This window comes from Anarhichas minor, unplaced genomic scaffold (assembly GCF_050575085.1).
Source record: "Anarhichas minor isolate MPS153535 unplaced genomic scaffold, ASM5057508v1 ptg000003l, whole genome shotgun sequence".
Classification (NCBI taxonomy): Eukaryota; Metazoa; Chordata; class Actinopteri; order Perciformes; family Anarhichadidae; genus Anarhichas; species Anarhichas minor.
In genome coordinates this window covers 18032372-18046436 of record NW_027466449.1, presented here as the reverse complement: position 1 = coordinate 18046436, position 14065 = coordinate 18032372, and the positions used below count along the sequence as shown (strand labels likewise).

Genomic DNA, 14065 nt, shown 5'->3' with positions numbered 1-14065 from the left:
GACAGTGTTTCTTTGTTTATTGGATGCTTTGCAAAGTATTTAAACATCTCAAGCCAGCTAGAAAAAAAGCACATCATTACTACAACATGAGACATCATGAGTTTATGTACAACTACGACAGTCAGTCAAATGTGGACATGAAAATACAATTCATCAGAAAAAACACAAGATGTTTTTAACAAGTGTTGACAATAACAGCTGATCACCTGAAGAGTTTCTTCCAAACAATCTGTAAAAGGTGGATTTCTCTCCTTTCATGTCGAGCTCAAGTTTGTTTTACATTTTTTTTTTTTTTTTACACAAAATTCACAATTACTGAAATAAAAGTTTCGACACAAAATCAGCAGAAAAATAAATTTGACTAATGTCAAAGTGAAAACAAATCAGTGCAATCATTCTAACTTAATATAAAACTAAATAACCGATTGCCTCCAACTACTGGAACAATACTTTGCCGGACCGGTTGGTGCCGGATAGAAGCGGTTTTCACAGATTCACAGGCTTGTGCAGCAGTTAAACAAAATGCGCGTTGACCAACGATAGATACTAGTACACAAGATGTCCGTTATGCTCAATAATGAGCATGACGGACGGAGCTGCAGGGTTTTAACGGCTGAAGATAGAAAACACTCTGCTTACCGGTGTTGTAGAATATCTCGTCTCTGTCTCAGATAAAGACGACTCTGGGTTTTTAAATCAAGACCACAGCGGTGAGGATATCTCTAAACGTCCCTGTGCATCGTCCGGTTTATCTGTTGGCATCATAACTGATTGCCTCCGCGTGCAGCGTGGGACTCACACTGGTCTGGACCTCTCCAAGTCTCGTCTCGGTCTCGATAAACTCTGGTCTTGGTCTCAGTTTAGCTGGTCTTGACTACAAACATCAGACGCCTGAAGGACAAAGCTGCACTCTCAACTCTGATGCAATCATGTAATTGGCGAGTCTGTAAATCAACATTTTAGAGCCCAGGTTGATTTACAGACTCTTGAATCAGCAGAGGAGGTGTTATTGTTTCTCTTTAGTTATTTAGGAAACCACTCAAACAACTACTGTTACCTGGGAGACTCACCAGGTGCAGCTTTGCTTGTAGAACATCTGAGCGAGTGTTTGCCAGAAGACATGTGGGAGACTGAAGCCAAGAGGAAGAAAACCTTTAGACCATGTCACTGGACTTACAGGCTCAGAGTGAAACAACCAGATACAGTTTAAAGCCCAGAGGACGACCTGCAGCCGTCAGAAAGACGCCTCAAAGGAAGAAGCTTCAAACAACATTATAGAGCTGCAGGGACGAGGATTATAATCATCACAAATGAACACCACTTTTATGATTTTTGACGTGTGAATGCAATCAGCACAAGTAAAACGCTAACGTGAGGCCGTAAAGGAACTCCACCACGGTCACATGACTGAGTTTACACGAGGATGAGAACACATGATGACGTTTAGCCGGCTCCTTTAAGACACGTTTAAGTATTTACTGACGTATTTTATTTGGTAGAACAAAACATTAAAAAGATCTATTCAGCTTGTGTGAAACACAGAACTTATTACAGGCATGTAAGCACAAATATATAAAAAAAACTTTAAGAAGAGGGAACAGGAAGTGAAAAGATGCCGACTCACTTCCACGTTTTGGGACTCTATCTTGTCCTGAAGTGACCGAGTCAAAGTCTTGACCTCAATCCATCCGAGAACTTGAAAACTGCAGAACCACAGATTCATCCACAAACTCCTCCCTCCTGTCTCCTCCCTCCTGTCTCCTTAGTCACTTGAAATCAGTGGTTTTGAGTATTAAATTGGTGCTTTTGTTTTCACTTTGACATTAAATCACCATTCTCTGTTGATAAGAACACAAACTGAGATTCTATTTAGTAAAACAATAAACCTGAATAAAGGTAAGGGGGGGGGGGGGGGGGGGTATGTGTGAGTACTTTGTATCCGGGTAGAGAACTACAGTCGAGCGTGTCCATAGCCGAGTCCTCCAGCTTGTTTTCAGTCCAACATTTCCCCCCGGTCTCAGAAGGTGTTCTTGATCTTGCTGGCCACTCCCACTAATATCTCTCCCGTCTTCTTCTGCCAGTTCAGGACGTGTTTGGACTCGGCGCACCACAGCTCTCCGTGTCGGGGCTCCGCGTTCTCGCAGCGCTTCCTCACCTCTTCCTGCTGCTCCTGATGGGACGCAGGACAGGTGAGGTTACATCAAATCCACCAGGTGTGGTTCAAACAAACACCGTGCAAAGCGCCGTGATGTTTACGTTTAACACTTGTGTCTAGAAGCATCAATGTATGAGTAAATCTGCTGACTTTTCACTTTTCAATAACTAAAGAAAACAGACCGGACAGAAAATGTTTGAATGTACTCCTCTGCATCAATACTGTCGTCTTCAGTAAGAACTCTTAATAATGGTGTACCGGACACTTATTGATCCCCATGGGGGGGGCTGAGTGTGAGTGTGAGAGACAGACAGAGAGAGAGGGGGAGGGAAAGAGAGAGAGAGACAGACAGAGAGAGAGGAGGAGAGAAAGAGACAGAGAGAGAGAGAGGGGGAGGGAAAGAGAGAGAGAGACAGACAGAGAGAGAGGAGGAGAGAGACAGACAGAGAGAGAGAGAGGAGAGAAAGAGACAGAAACAGGGGGAGAGAAAGAGACAGACAGAGATAGAGAGAAAGAGAGGGGGGGAGAAAGAGGGGGAGAGAGAGAGACAGACAGACAGACATATAATATATAATATCTATCCAGTGGAGTCATAGCTGCGATGAGATTTACCAAAACTACATGAACTGAAGTGCAGAAGTCATTCTCCGTCTAAAGTGAACCGCGTGAGCTTTGTGAGGGCTTCTGTGAGAACGTGACCTTTGACACCAATGTGAATAAAGACCATCTTAAGATCCTTACCTCTGTGCCGTGCTGCTGCTCAAACTTGTAGAAGAGAGCCCAAGCGTCTCCGAGGTCCGGCTCAATCTTCACCGTCCTGAGGAACCACTCTCTGGCTTTGGTGATCTTACGCTCACTCCAGAACAACCTAACGTGTGTGTGTGTGTGTGTGTGTGCACAAGGTTATTAAAATGAATTCAAGTACCGTGTCGTTATTACTGAGTAAGAGAGCAGAGAACGGTAAAGAGATGCTGTCGTACTTGGCTACAGCGAGCAGGACGTGGGGATCGTGTTCACACTTCTTCAAAGCATCCACACTCTTGGTCTTCCTCTGAGGCCGGGCCTCCAGGAACACCGCCTCAGCCCACAGGATGCCTGGGAGAGAAGGACAGAGTCCGGAGGAACACAGAATTTGAGATTATGGACACACAGACGAAGTCATTGTAAAGAAAATAAGACGTTCTCTGGATTGTTTTCATCATGCAGCATGTTGATTCCTCTCTGCAGGTGAGAGCGACGGGTAAATAACCGGCAGTCTGGTTTATGTAGAACGAGCATTTTCCAATCAGGTGGTTGTTGCAGGTATAACAAAATATAAAATAAAGTATATTGACGTGATAAAGAAGTCAGCATTAGCTTTGGCTATTAAAAAATACAAGTGATCAGCTAAATTCAGATAAAAACAAGATGAATATGGAAGTACAGACCTTATGTTATCAAACTGGATGACTTTTACAGACTATTCATTGCCATTAAAGTAAAACAAGCAGCTTTGGTGCGTTTCTGAAAGAGGGTTCAGAGCATATTGAACCTGAATTGGGGCACTCCTGCAGAGCTTTGGCCATCAGCGTGTTGGAGATGTTCTTCAGTCCGGCACGGAACTCCAGCCTCACCGACTCCAGCCTGGTGAATGACATCATTTTAGAAACACAATTTTACATCGATTCCAATTTGGGTTTCTGTGCTGTATTCCAAAAAAATGGCAGACAGACAGACGGACACACTCGTGTGTTTCCTCACCATAGGTCGGCGCTCTGGGGGTTCTTGAGTCGGGCCTTCTCCAGGATCGCTCTGGCTCTGGTCAGCTGACCCACTCGCTCTTCCAGACGGGACAGCAGCAACCACAGGCCACTCGAGTGGGGACACTTTTTCAACTACGGCAACAAACGATTCATTTAAAACTTTATCCAAACACGTGTGACTAAACAAACGACGGAACAAACCCTCACCCCTTGGTTGTAGGCCTCTCTGGCCTTGTCCATGTTCTCACACTGCTCCTCTATCTGGCCTCTCATCATCCAAAGTTTGGGGAAGTCCTCGTAGTGTTTCAGGGCCTCGGTGCACAGCTCCTGGGCAGCGTCGATGTTCCCCAACACCCACTCCAGCTTCACAGACTTCATGAATACCTGTAGAATTAAACACACACAAGCTTTTCAGGCAGGAACTATGTATAGACAGACCAGACCATGAACTCCCCTTTTTAAATCCCCCTGGGCTTGTCGTGTTCTCACATTTCTTTCAAAAGAATTCAAAATCCTTATATTGTCGCCCGATTATGCAACATAAATACCGTACCAGCTTTCACACGTATAGATGACAGAACTTCCAAGGGCACAGCCTAAATGCTGCAGGATTCTTATCTGACGGAACGATCAGCACATTGAATGGGGCTCTCTCAGGCAGCGATAACTCACGGGAGTGTAGCCGGGTCACCTGAGAGAGTGATCGCTTAAAGAGCACCGCCGACAGCGTCGGTCAACCGGAGAGGGGACGACTGTGTCGAGGAGTAGAAACCCGGCAAGCCTGAACCTGAGAGGGACGGCGTGTTTGTCGAAGATATCTCAAGTACAATAACACACTTTTACCGTTAAACGCTGGCTTCAAAGCAGGAGAAGATTAAAACCTGATAGTCAAGATACCTTCACAACGTGGGTCACAGCTCTACTCGTATCAACATTACATAACAAAGATAAAGTGTCTGCACTGGTACAGAAGGTCACAGCAGGGCTGTGAAAGGACGGGCAGTTTAAATACTTAACCAGTCTTCTCCTGTACAGATGAACCAGCAGAGAGAGTTAAGGAACGGTGTGTTTATTTGATCTGTATTACAATCCAATAAATACCAGACGATGACAGGATTTTGATTGATAACACACTGATACGTTAAAAACCTAAATGCGGAGACGAACTGTTTATCCAGCAGACGAGTGGATCTGTGCAGATTTCTCTCTCTCACACACACACACTTATCCCTGTACCTCTATCTTTGTGAGGACCCTCGTTGACATAATTGCCCCTTGGCCTAAAGGCCCTGACACACTCCTGTGGCTCTATTTTTTGCAGTACGTGCCGAACTGTTGGCACCAGTCGAGCCTCGGCGGCGGCTCTTCGGACGATTGAGCATGTTGAATCGGCAACGGGCCCTTCGGTGAGTATAAACAAAGCTTTACTTCCTCTCACACAGGCGCAGAACAGATGTGCTAGTTAGCCGTTGGCTTTACGATGTGTTCAAGTGCAACCTTTTTGGCCAAGACACAGGCGACGCAACAGTGGGCCTTTGTCCCCGCTAGTTCTCTGAAGTCACTTTGGTGCATCTGGGAACTTAAACCGTGGAATTAAAACGAAATGCCGAACCGCAACCTTTACCCGAACAATAATGAATCCCAGCCTGAACCCACCAAGTCTTGAGCCTCAAACAGGCCTTTGAAGAAGTGAGGACATTGTGTTTGTTTCTGTCCTCACGATGAAGTACAAGACACACACTCACCCTGGCTGTCGGGGCACTGCTGCGGGCCTTGGCCAGCAGTCGACGGGCCCTTTCATACTCGTTATTCTCAGACTCCAGCTTGACAGCAGCGAGCCAGATCTCTTCACTGTTTGGGTTAGCCTACGGGGGAGAAACAAAAAGAAGAGGAACCGAGACCGAGACCGAGAGCGAGAGGGGAAACAGAGTTAGACACAGGTCTGCGTGGATGCTACGTGAACAATCAAAAGTTTGCATCCTCATCATCACCTGGAAGGCCAGAGCGAGGATACTTCTGGCGGCAGGTACGTCCTCAGCCAGCCACTTGGACTTGGCCCCCATCAGCCACAGGACCTCTGCTTTGGGACAGTGAGCCACGGCCCTCTGGAGCAGGGCCTCCAAAGACTCCCTGAGAGATGAGACATGGGAAGAGAAAAACACAATGTTAGAAACTAAAGACACAAATTCAGCTTTCGACTACAACACTTTAGAAAGCATGTGTGGTCACCTGGTGCCGTTATTTTTCTCAAAGTAGGCGGCTCTGAGCCAGACACTCTTTTTACTGGGGAACACCTGCAGAGCATGGGCGTAGATGGCTCTGGCACACTCCAGCGCTCCGTGGGACACGCACTGAAACACAACACACAAGCATCTCAGTTCAGTTAAACCCCGAGCGCAGAAACTTTTTAATAGTTTTGAGGGACTTCTTTCAGCTCCTTTATCAGAGTAAGTAACCCTCAGCACAAGAGGAACCACGAGGGATGTAAGAGTACGTTGATTGGTCGAACACATGAGCTAATGCAGCGCCGGTAACCGCCATTTCTAAAAACCCGCGTGAAGAGATAAAACACAAAAAAATGAAAATAAAACATGGACAAATGCGCCGACAGTGAAGTCCAGAAGTTAACTCGTTAGTGAGCAAACACCCACTGAGACAAAGAACGAGCGAGAGGAGCTGCTCAGCGAGTTAGCCCAGTAGCACAAATGCTAACCCAGAAGCACAAAAGCACGTGCTTGTGTTTATACGATTGTTTCTACAGCAGAGTTGCTTATTTATTCTTATATTACTTTAAAAAATAAGCTAAGAGAGCGTGTAGGGAACCCGGTGCTTGCTAATTTGCCAGCCAGAGAGGCGCTGGTCAATTTGCGCCACTTCAGCGTTCCTATTAGCGGTGTGAATGCAAACAGAAAACAAGCCCTTGAACCTGTGTAGTTTCCTCAGAGAACTACACAGAAGTGTTTGGTCTGAAAACACCTAAAGTGAGAATGTGAAAGACCCTTCTAGGAGTCAGGGTCTGTGTAAAAAAACATAAACAGACATCAGCACTCACACTATCTGAATCCTCCATCCATGTGTGTTTGCGATCCTCCTCCTCGATGCCGATCCCTATGACGGCCCTGATCACGGCCTGGCAGGTAGCCACGCTGCCTGCTTTGTCACACTCCTCTGCATCCTGCAACACGAGAAGAAAAAGGAATGCAAGAGAGTTACGGTAATGAACGACTGACCCCAGTACTGTGGGGATAAATACTACATGTACACAACCACTGAGACTAGAAAGCCCCAGAAACATCCACGTAGATGACTTACAGTTTATAGATAATCAGTTGTTGGTGTTGTGGCGAGTGTACGCCTTGATAAACCTACTACAGTAACCGTGTACCACCAGGAAGAGAAAGGGTTTGCAGCAAAGGCCTGCGATTGCAAAACAACTGTGATCGGCACAAAAACAAAACGTCAGTCACGGTGCAGGCTCGGATTCTGTTACAGCCAGATGAAATAGCTGACGGCAGCTTTTGCCAAAATGTGCTGGCTTGCTATCAAAGCTGACAAACACATGACGTATTCTGTACTCCGTCAACACAGAGGATTAAAAGGAAAAAACATTCCTTTGTTAACGGTACGGGTTTATTCAGATCAGAAGAACCAATTTTTCATCAGCTGATCTTGATTGAAACTACAGGATTCAACCCAACTTCTATGAATATTACTGATGTTAGTTAAAGCACAAAACATCATTAACTTAAAAATACTTCTTCAGCATTAGCATTGTTGTTTAAAGCGACAATTTGGATCTGGAGCTATACATGTAACGGTTCTATATACGACATTCAGAGCATTAATGAACAGCAAAATAGGAATTCGCTATTTAAAGATATTGATTTGAGGAGTGTCTCTGATTTGCATGTTCCACATTTTATCTTAAGTGTGTCATGTGGTGTGTGACTCGGACTGGTTTGGTCCCGTCTCGGTCTCGGTACACCCACACTTCAGGTGGTCTTGACTGCAGCACTGGCAGCAGGAAACCCGTGAAACACACCTGTATCCACTGCTCTCTGTTGATCTCCACGCCGTTGGCGCGTAGAGAGGTGATGGCTCTGTCGATGATCTTGTCCACCATCTGAGTGTTGAGGTTGGCCTCCTCCAACTTGGCGGCCGTGATCCAGATGTGGCGATCGGTGGGGATGTTCTCTCGAGCTTTGTTCAGGACACGCCGGGCGTTCTCGTACGTCTCCAACCGGGCCAGAGCCAGCCACAGCTGGAGAGGACGGACAGAAATAATTAGATGAAGACGTAGGCGTTGGTGGCTGTAATTTGTGGTAAATAGAGTGACAGCTGAGCGTACCTCCACACTCGTAGGGCAACACTCCACAGCTCTGCTCAGCATGATCCTGGCGTCCTCTGGCTCCTCCAGCTCCACCGCCGTCTTCCACAGCCGAACGGACTTGGACACGTTCTCCAGGGCTAAACGGGTCACAATCAACAGCTGTCATTTCACTGTCACTTACATGGTGGTTCCCTAAATATATGAGGAGCGAATTTGTGCGTTAACGTACTTGACCATTTTTACTGCCATTTCCACATCACCTTATATCATCTTGAATAGGTAGAGCGGACATTTTAAAGAGATATACGTTTGATAAATCACAACTTAAAAAACCTTAAAAAAGGAAATGGAGGCACTTTAGATTTCAGTGAACACACAAGCAATTAAAAACAAACAGCAAACAGCTTTTCCTGCAACAGTAGCAGAGTTCAAAAGCGTCTGAGTGGGAAGGCAGAGTGTTATGAAACGGAGAAAAGTAGAGCAGAGGCAACTGAACATGTAGAGGCGGAGAGAGCTCTCCCACAGAGGAAGCTCCACATCCATCTCTGTCAGTCGGGTATGCTGCTGGGAAATATTGCTGTGTGTGTGTGTGTGTGTGTACGTGTCGGGGCATTGACACCATGCTTCAGATAGGGTGCCTGGCCTTTGATGAGAAGCCAGAACCGCAGCTGCAGAATGCAACTCTTATTAAATGTTTAACGCAATCATAAGTGGTGCTTTTATGAGACAACGGACAGATGGTGAGTGGTTTTGAATTTTTGCCGAGCAGGAATTAGTGTCTTCCTTTTGGCAGGGAAATTGTTACGTATTCATTCACTGAGAAGGCAAAACAACACTCTCCTCATAGCAACATAACATCAACATATCGAGTCAAAACATCAATATGCAACCTTATATATACATATATATATTTATTTATTATCTGGAAGCCTCACCCTTCCTGAGGACTCGTTTCTTGGCCCTGATGTCCGTCTCCAGCTCTGCAGCTCTGATGTAGATGCGAACGGACTGCGGCAGGTGGCGGACGGCCTGGGCTACCACAGCTTTGGCCGTGTCGCCGGGCTGAAGTCTGGCTGCCTCCAGCCACACATCCTCACTCTGGTAGAAAAAGAGAATAAGAGAAACTCTTACCTCAACAGGAGGGAAAGGACCTATTTCACCACTGAAACTGGACCGTAGCGGTGCAGCGGTTCAACAAGCACACGGTTCAGTATGTTTTTACACATTAGGGAGAAGAAACCTACCTGCCTGCAAACCTACCCATCTACCTACCTCCCTGGCTTCCTATCTACCTGCCATTCTAAAAGATTAAATATCCTCGTCCACCATCCTTTACCTTCGGACACATCTCGGTGCCTTTCATGATCAGGTTCCTGGCCACCTGCAGTTTTCCGGTCACCTCCTCCAGCCTGGCAGAGGCGATCCAGGCCGGCGGGTGATGAGGGTTGGTCTCCCTCACCGACTTCAGCAGCAGACGAGCCTTCTTGATGTCACTGGGGCGAGCGGAACCAAAGGACAGACCATCAGACACACATCGTATTAACACAAACACACCCTATGAAGGAGCGAAGTCACCAGTGTGTCTCTACCTGATGTCTCCACCATGTGTGGGGATCATGGAGTTGAGATCTGTCAGGTAACCTTTAGGATCCACCACCGTCTGTCCGCTCACGGAGTCGGACACCTGAAGATCGATAGAAGGCCGACACAGACGAGAGAAAACTATAAATCCTGTGTATCTACATGGAGAGCATGACCGATGGAACGAGGGTGATGGCTGATCGTTGGTTACCTGGCTGAGCCTCATGTCCATCAGCGTGTTCCTGGCCTGACCGATTTTCCTCATGTCCAGCTCTCCCGTGCCCGGTGTCATGCTTCCTGGGTACGGTGTGCTCAGACCTCCCAGCTAGTGGAGAGAAGACACAGTGGTGATGAAGCGGAGCATTATACGCTCTGTGAGAATAATGTTACGGCAAAAAAAGGCTTATGAAACACAGGCCCGGATCATATGACACCTTTCTCAGCAACGTAAATGATACCTGTGAAAATTATGAGTGGGAACCAGACTCTCATGTGCTGCAGGGCCGAACTATACTGTGCACTGAATTCATGGTGATAATGTAAAATATAAGAAGACATGATGCTTCTACTCTCATCGATCAGGTACTCTGATTGATTGATATTGATCAGAAACATTGGTAGGATATTTTCCATATGGTGCAACATAACTATACAGAGAGATTACATGACTGCATGAAGAAATAGGAGCATTAACACCACAGTTGAAGTGATTTCCTTGTTTCCAGTGAGATTTCCTGACTCCTGCTGGTGCACGCTGGTACTACACCATGTGTTTCCAACGACGCGAGTTCTGTGTGGATGTCTACAGTACGTTGACGTGTGTTTGTATGTGTACTGACCCCTTGCAGAGGGTCAACACTGGTGTGGTTCTCTCCGGTCTTCAGGTGTTTGGAGAAGAAGCTGTCGGGGACAGGTGTGAGCTTCTCATAGCGAGGATTTCTCTGGCGCTTATTCCTGGCGTCTCCCACCTCAGGGATGCTCAGCCACTCCTCCTCTGACACCTCGGCCAACTTTCTCTGTGAAGCGATGGAAAAGAGGAAATGATGACGGATGAAAGAATCAGCTTTATTGGCGAAGTTTGCCTTTTTTGCATCTGTCTCAAAGTGCTTACAAGAAACAGCTGTTATGGAAAACAAAGCGGGACAGATTAAAGTAAAGATAAGACAGAACTGTTCTCTAAACAAGCAGTGAGAGATGTGAATCGACATGGAATGTCAGAAACGTTGTTGAAACTTCTCTCTGATCACAGGATCATTTTAAGTGCTACAATGTGTGTAACGGTTGATCCGTATAATTCTAAAATAAAAACATTTCGCGTGTGTCAGTTCACAGGTTTGTGATAATATAAAGCAGTTACGAGTCCAGCTACGTAAGTTTATATTTGTGCGTTTGGGAAGATGGTTGTAGGCACAACAGTGACAAAATCTTATATGTTCCTAAAATGTTAAGAGACAGGCGTAAGACCAGGACAGTTGAGGAAAATACAATGTGAGCAAAGGGTGAAAAGAAAGCGAACAGCATTTCAAATCATTTGTTATTGTACCTTTAGATCTGAAAACTGTTGTTGGATTTTGGGTCGCTCCATACGGTATTTCTCGATTTCATCCTTTTCTCTCAGCTCCCTGAAAATAAACAGCACAGCATTCAAAACAACGCTCACATGTAGCATCAAGTGAGCAGGATGTCTCTCTCACACACTCACACACACACACTGTGGAAAACAAAGGATTCGCTTGTCCACCAAAGACTGGGTGGGAAATAGACTAGTTTAGTAGTGACCTTCTTTCTTTGCGTCTTTCATCCATCCTCTTGTCCAGTGCTGCGTATATAGCATCTGCTTCTTCATCATCTTTCTCATAAGGCCCACTGGAGAACAAGCTACCCGCATATCCATTAAACTATAAGACAAAAAAAGAAGCAAAATTATGGAACTGGAATGAAGAATTGATGAGATATTGTCTGGTCAACTTTAACTCTTGAGTGGACGGATTAAGTCCTTGCAAACAGCCCGACAGCAAATGTTATCATCAAATTAAAGGCAGAGACAGTCCAATCATAAGCACCTCGTCATAATTTGTGTCGTTCAGATCTTCTTCTTCGTCCTCGTTCTTTTTCATTTGGTCCCCAACCGTCCTCTTCCCTGGCGCTGCATGTCGGTCGTCCACTGGATCGTTGGCATCACGAGCAGGACCGATATCAGATCGGGTAGTGAAACCAGTTGCACTAAAGAGGAGCAATTCATTTTAATTTCACTCAAATAAACCTGGGTAAACTTGTGATGGGTGTTCATTCACTGGGATTTTCATCTAAATACACAACCAGCTGATGAAGGCGTTTTGATAATTTACTTTTTAACGGTAGATCATGCTGCCTTGTCACTTGTCGAGTTGGCCAGCAAGACACTACTAACGTTAGTTATGTGACCAACACAGGTTTTCACTTTCCACAACAAATGTGTGGTCAGAAATAAATAGAAGTTAATAATTTAAGAGTAACTGCTGTTTAATTTAGTTTATTTTGACACTACGAGGAGGATAACGAATCAATGCCTCTATTGATAATACCATATTTATTATATTTATTTATATAGCACATTTCATACAGACTAAGTAGCTCAAAGTGCTGCACATTTAACTAAATAAATAAAATCAGAAAATCTTCATTTTACAGATAAAATAAATAAAAGTGTATTTTGCACTTACATTTTAATTGTAATGAATTAGTTTTAACAGATGAAGAACGGGAAAATGTTTACATTTGAAATGTTTTGTTTAAATAAATAAATAAATAATAACAGTTCATCTAACTGACATCACCTAGCTCACTGGCTAGCTGAAGAGCTACTGAGAGTTAGCATGCTAGCTAGGCATGTTAGCGTACTGTCTTACTGGCTTGCTAAAGCGCTACTGAGAGTTAGCATGCTAGGCATGGCATGTTAGCTGAACAAACTGTATCTAACAGACATCACCTATCTTACTGGCTAACTGAATAGATATTGAGAGTTAGCATCCTAGGCTAGGCTTGTTAGCTGAACAAACTTCAATCTAACAGACATCACCTATCTTACTGGCTAGCTCAAGAGCTACAGAGAGTTCGCATGCTAAGCTAGTCATGTTAGCTTACCCTCTACCCAGACCAGGCACGTAGCCCAGCGGAGCGGGCATCCCCAGAAACGGCTTCTTCTTCTTCCCCATGAGCGGAGAAGCAATGGGTAGTGCCGGGAGGCCGCCGCCGACCCCCGCGGCCCCGGGGCCTCCCGCAGACAACTTGGAGACAATTTTAGGTCCTTGTTTTATTGCTGCCATCGTTTCGTTTTTCCGACGACGACGAGGAGGCTAACTGCCGGATAAACAACAGTCGCACTTCCGTCAGTGGCGAGCAACCAGCGACCCCTTGTGCGCGTGTCAACGTGTCGGTTGGTGTTTGTCACAGTGCCCCCTACAGCACAGGCGGGTTTCTGTTTATTTGCACTTATCTCATAAAATAAGATAAATTAAAATAAGATAATCCTTTATTAGTCCCGCAGTGGGGAAATTTACAGGATTATAGCAGCATGGTGGATAGTGCAAACAAGCTACATAGTAAAAACAAGATCAATACAAGTATTGATCTTGTACAAGTACAAATAAGTAAATAAGTAATAATAATAAAACAGTAAAGAATATTCAATATTAAAAAAGTAAAAGACCCACAATAACTCAAATATTATATATACAGATAGAATACTTGTTGTATTGCAATGTTATATATACAGACAGAATAATTGTATTGCACAATGTACACAGTGTATACAGTGTATATATACACTCATGATATTCATTTAGATCTAAATTGTTGACGTGAATCGTGAAATGTGCTGATTTGCCCACGCCTCACAATGTAACTGTTTTATTATTTGACTTTCATAGGAAATTTAATATCAGTTTTCCAGGGAAGCCACATGAGGGCGTCACATCCTGAGAAATAACAGGCCTATTAAACTACTGCTATCAATCACATTAGAAGTAGACCTGTAAGCTTCATAGATTAGTATTCCTAATGAGCCTTTTTACAGTGAGTGTTGCCTGAACTAACATCATGATGTATTTGTACAAGGTTCTCCCAGAAAGTTCAACTTAATTAATTTGGGTGGGCATAATTTTAGAACGTCTTTCTTCTATATTTGGGCTACTTTATTGTAATATTCTCACAATCTTCTAAAGAGCATTCATGCAAATTTCAAAGGCATATACAATAGGCCTGTTAATTATTATTTTT

At 44.7% G+C, this 14065-nt stretch overlaps 1 protein-coding gene across 1 annotated transcript; it reads right to left on the bottom strand.

Annotated features, from left to right (window-relative positions):
• On the bottom strand, positions 1–13170 carry prpf6 (PRP6 pre-mRNA processing factor 6 homolog (S. cerevisiae)). The gene is made up of 21 exons (XM_076101080.1): positions 12932–13170; positions 11872–12031; positions 11588–11706; positions 11352–11430; positions 10648–10824; positions 10020–10133; positions 9817–9911; positions 9564–9720; positions 9163–9325; positions 8246–8364; positions 7940–8158; positions 6950–7072; positions 6127–6248; positions 5889–6027; positions 5643–5762; positions 4105–4281; positions 3896–4029; positions 3687–3778; positions 3136–3250; positions 2897–3023; positions 1–2170 (listed from the first exon to the last, which is right to left on the bottom strand). Exons 1-21 carry the CDS (start codon positions 13111–13113, stop codon positions 2018–2020), a joined length of 2886 nt encoding a protein of 961 aa, XP_075957195.1. The 5' UTR covers positions 13114–13170; the 3' UTR covers positions 1–2017.
• Between the last annotated feature and the right edge of the window lie 895 nt (positions 13171–14065).

Excerpts from the sequence above, each read along its gene's own strand:
- prpf6 (XM_076101080.1), bottom strand. The coding sequence starts at position 13,113 with ATGGCAGCAATAAAACAAGGACCTAAAATTGTCTCCAAGTTGTCTGCG. Across the intron at positions 12,032-12,931 it reads GTGCCTGGTCTGGGTAGAGG|TGCAACTGGTTTCACTACCC; the intron begins GTAAGCTAACAT and ends GCTCCTCTTTAG. Across the intron at positions 8,365-9,162 it reads GAAACGAGTCCTCAGGAAGG|CCCTGGAGAACGTGTCCAAG; the intron begins GTGAGGCTTCCA and ends TGACCCGTTTAG.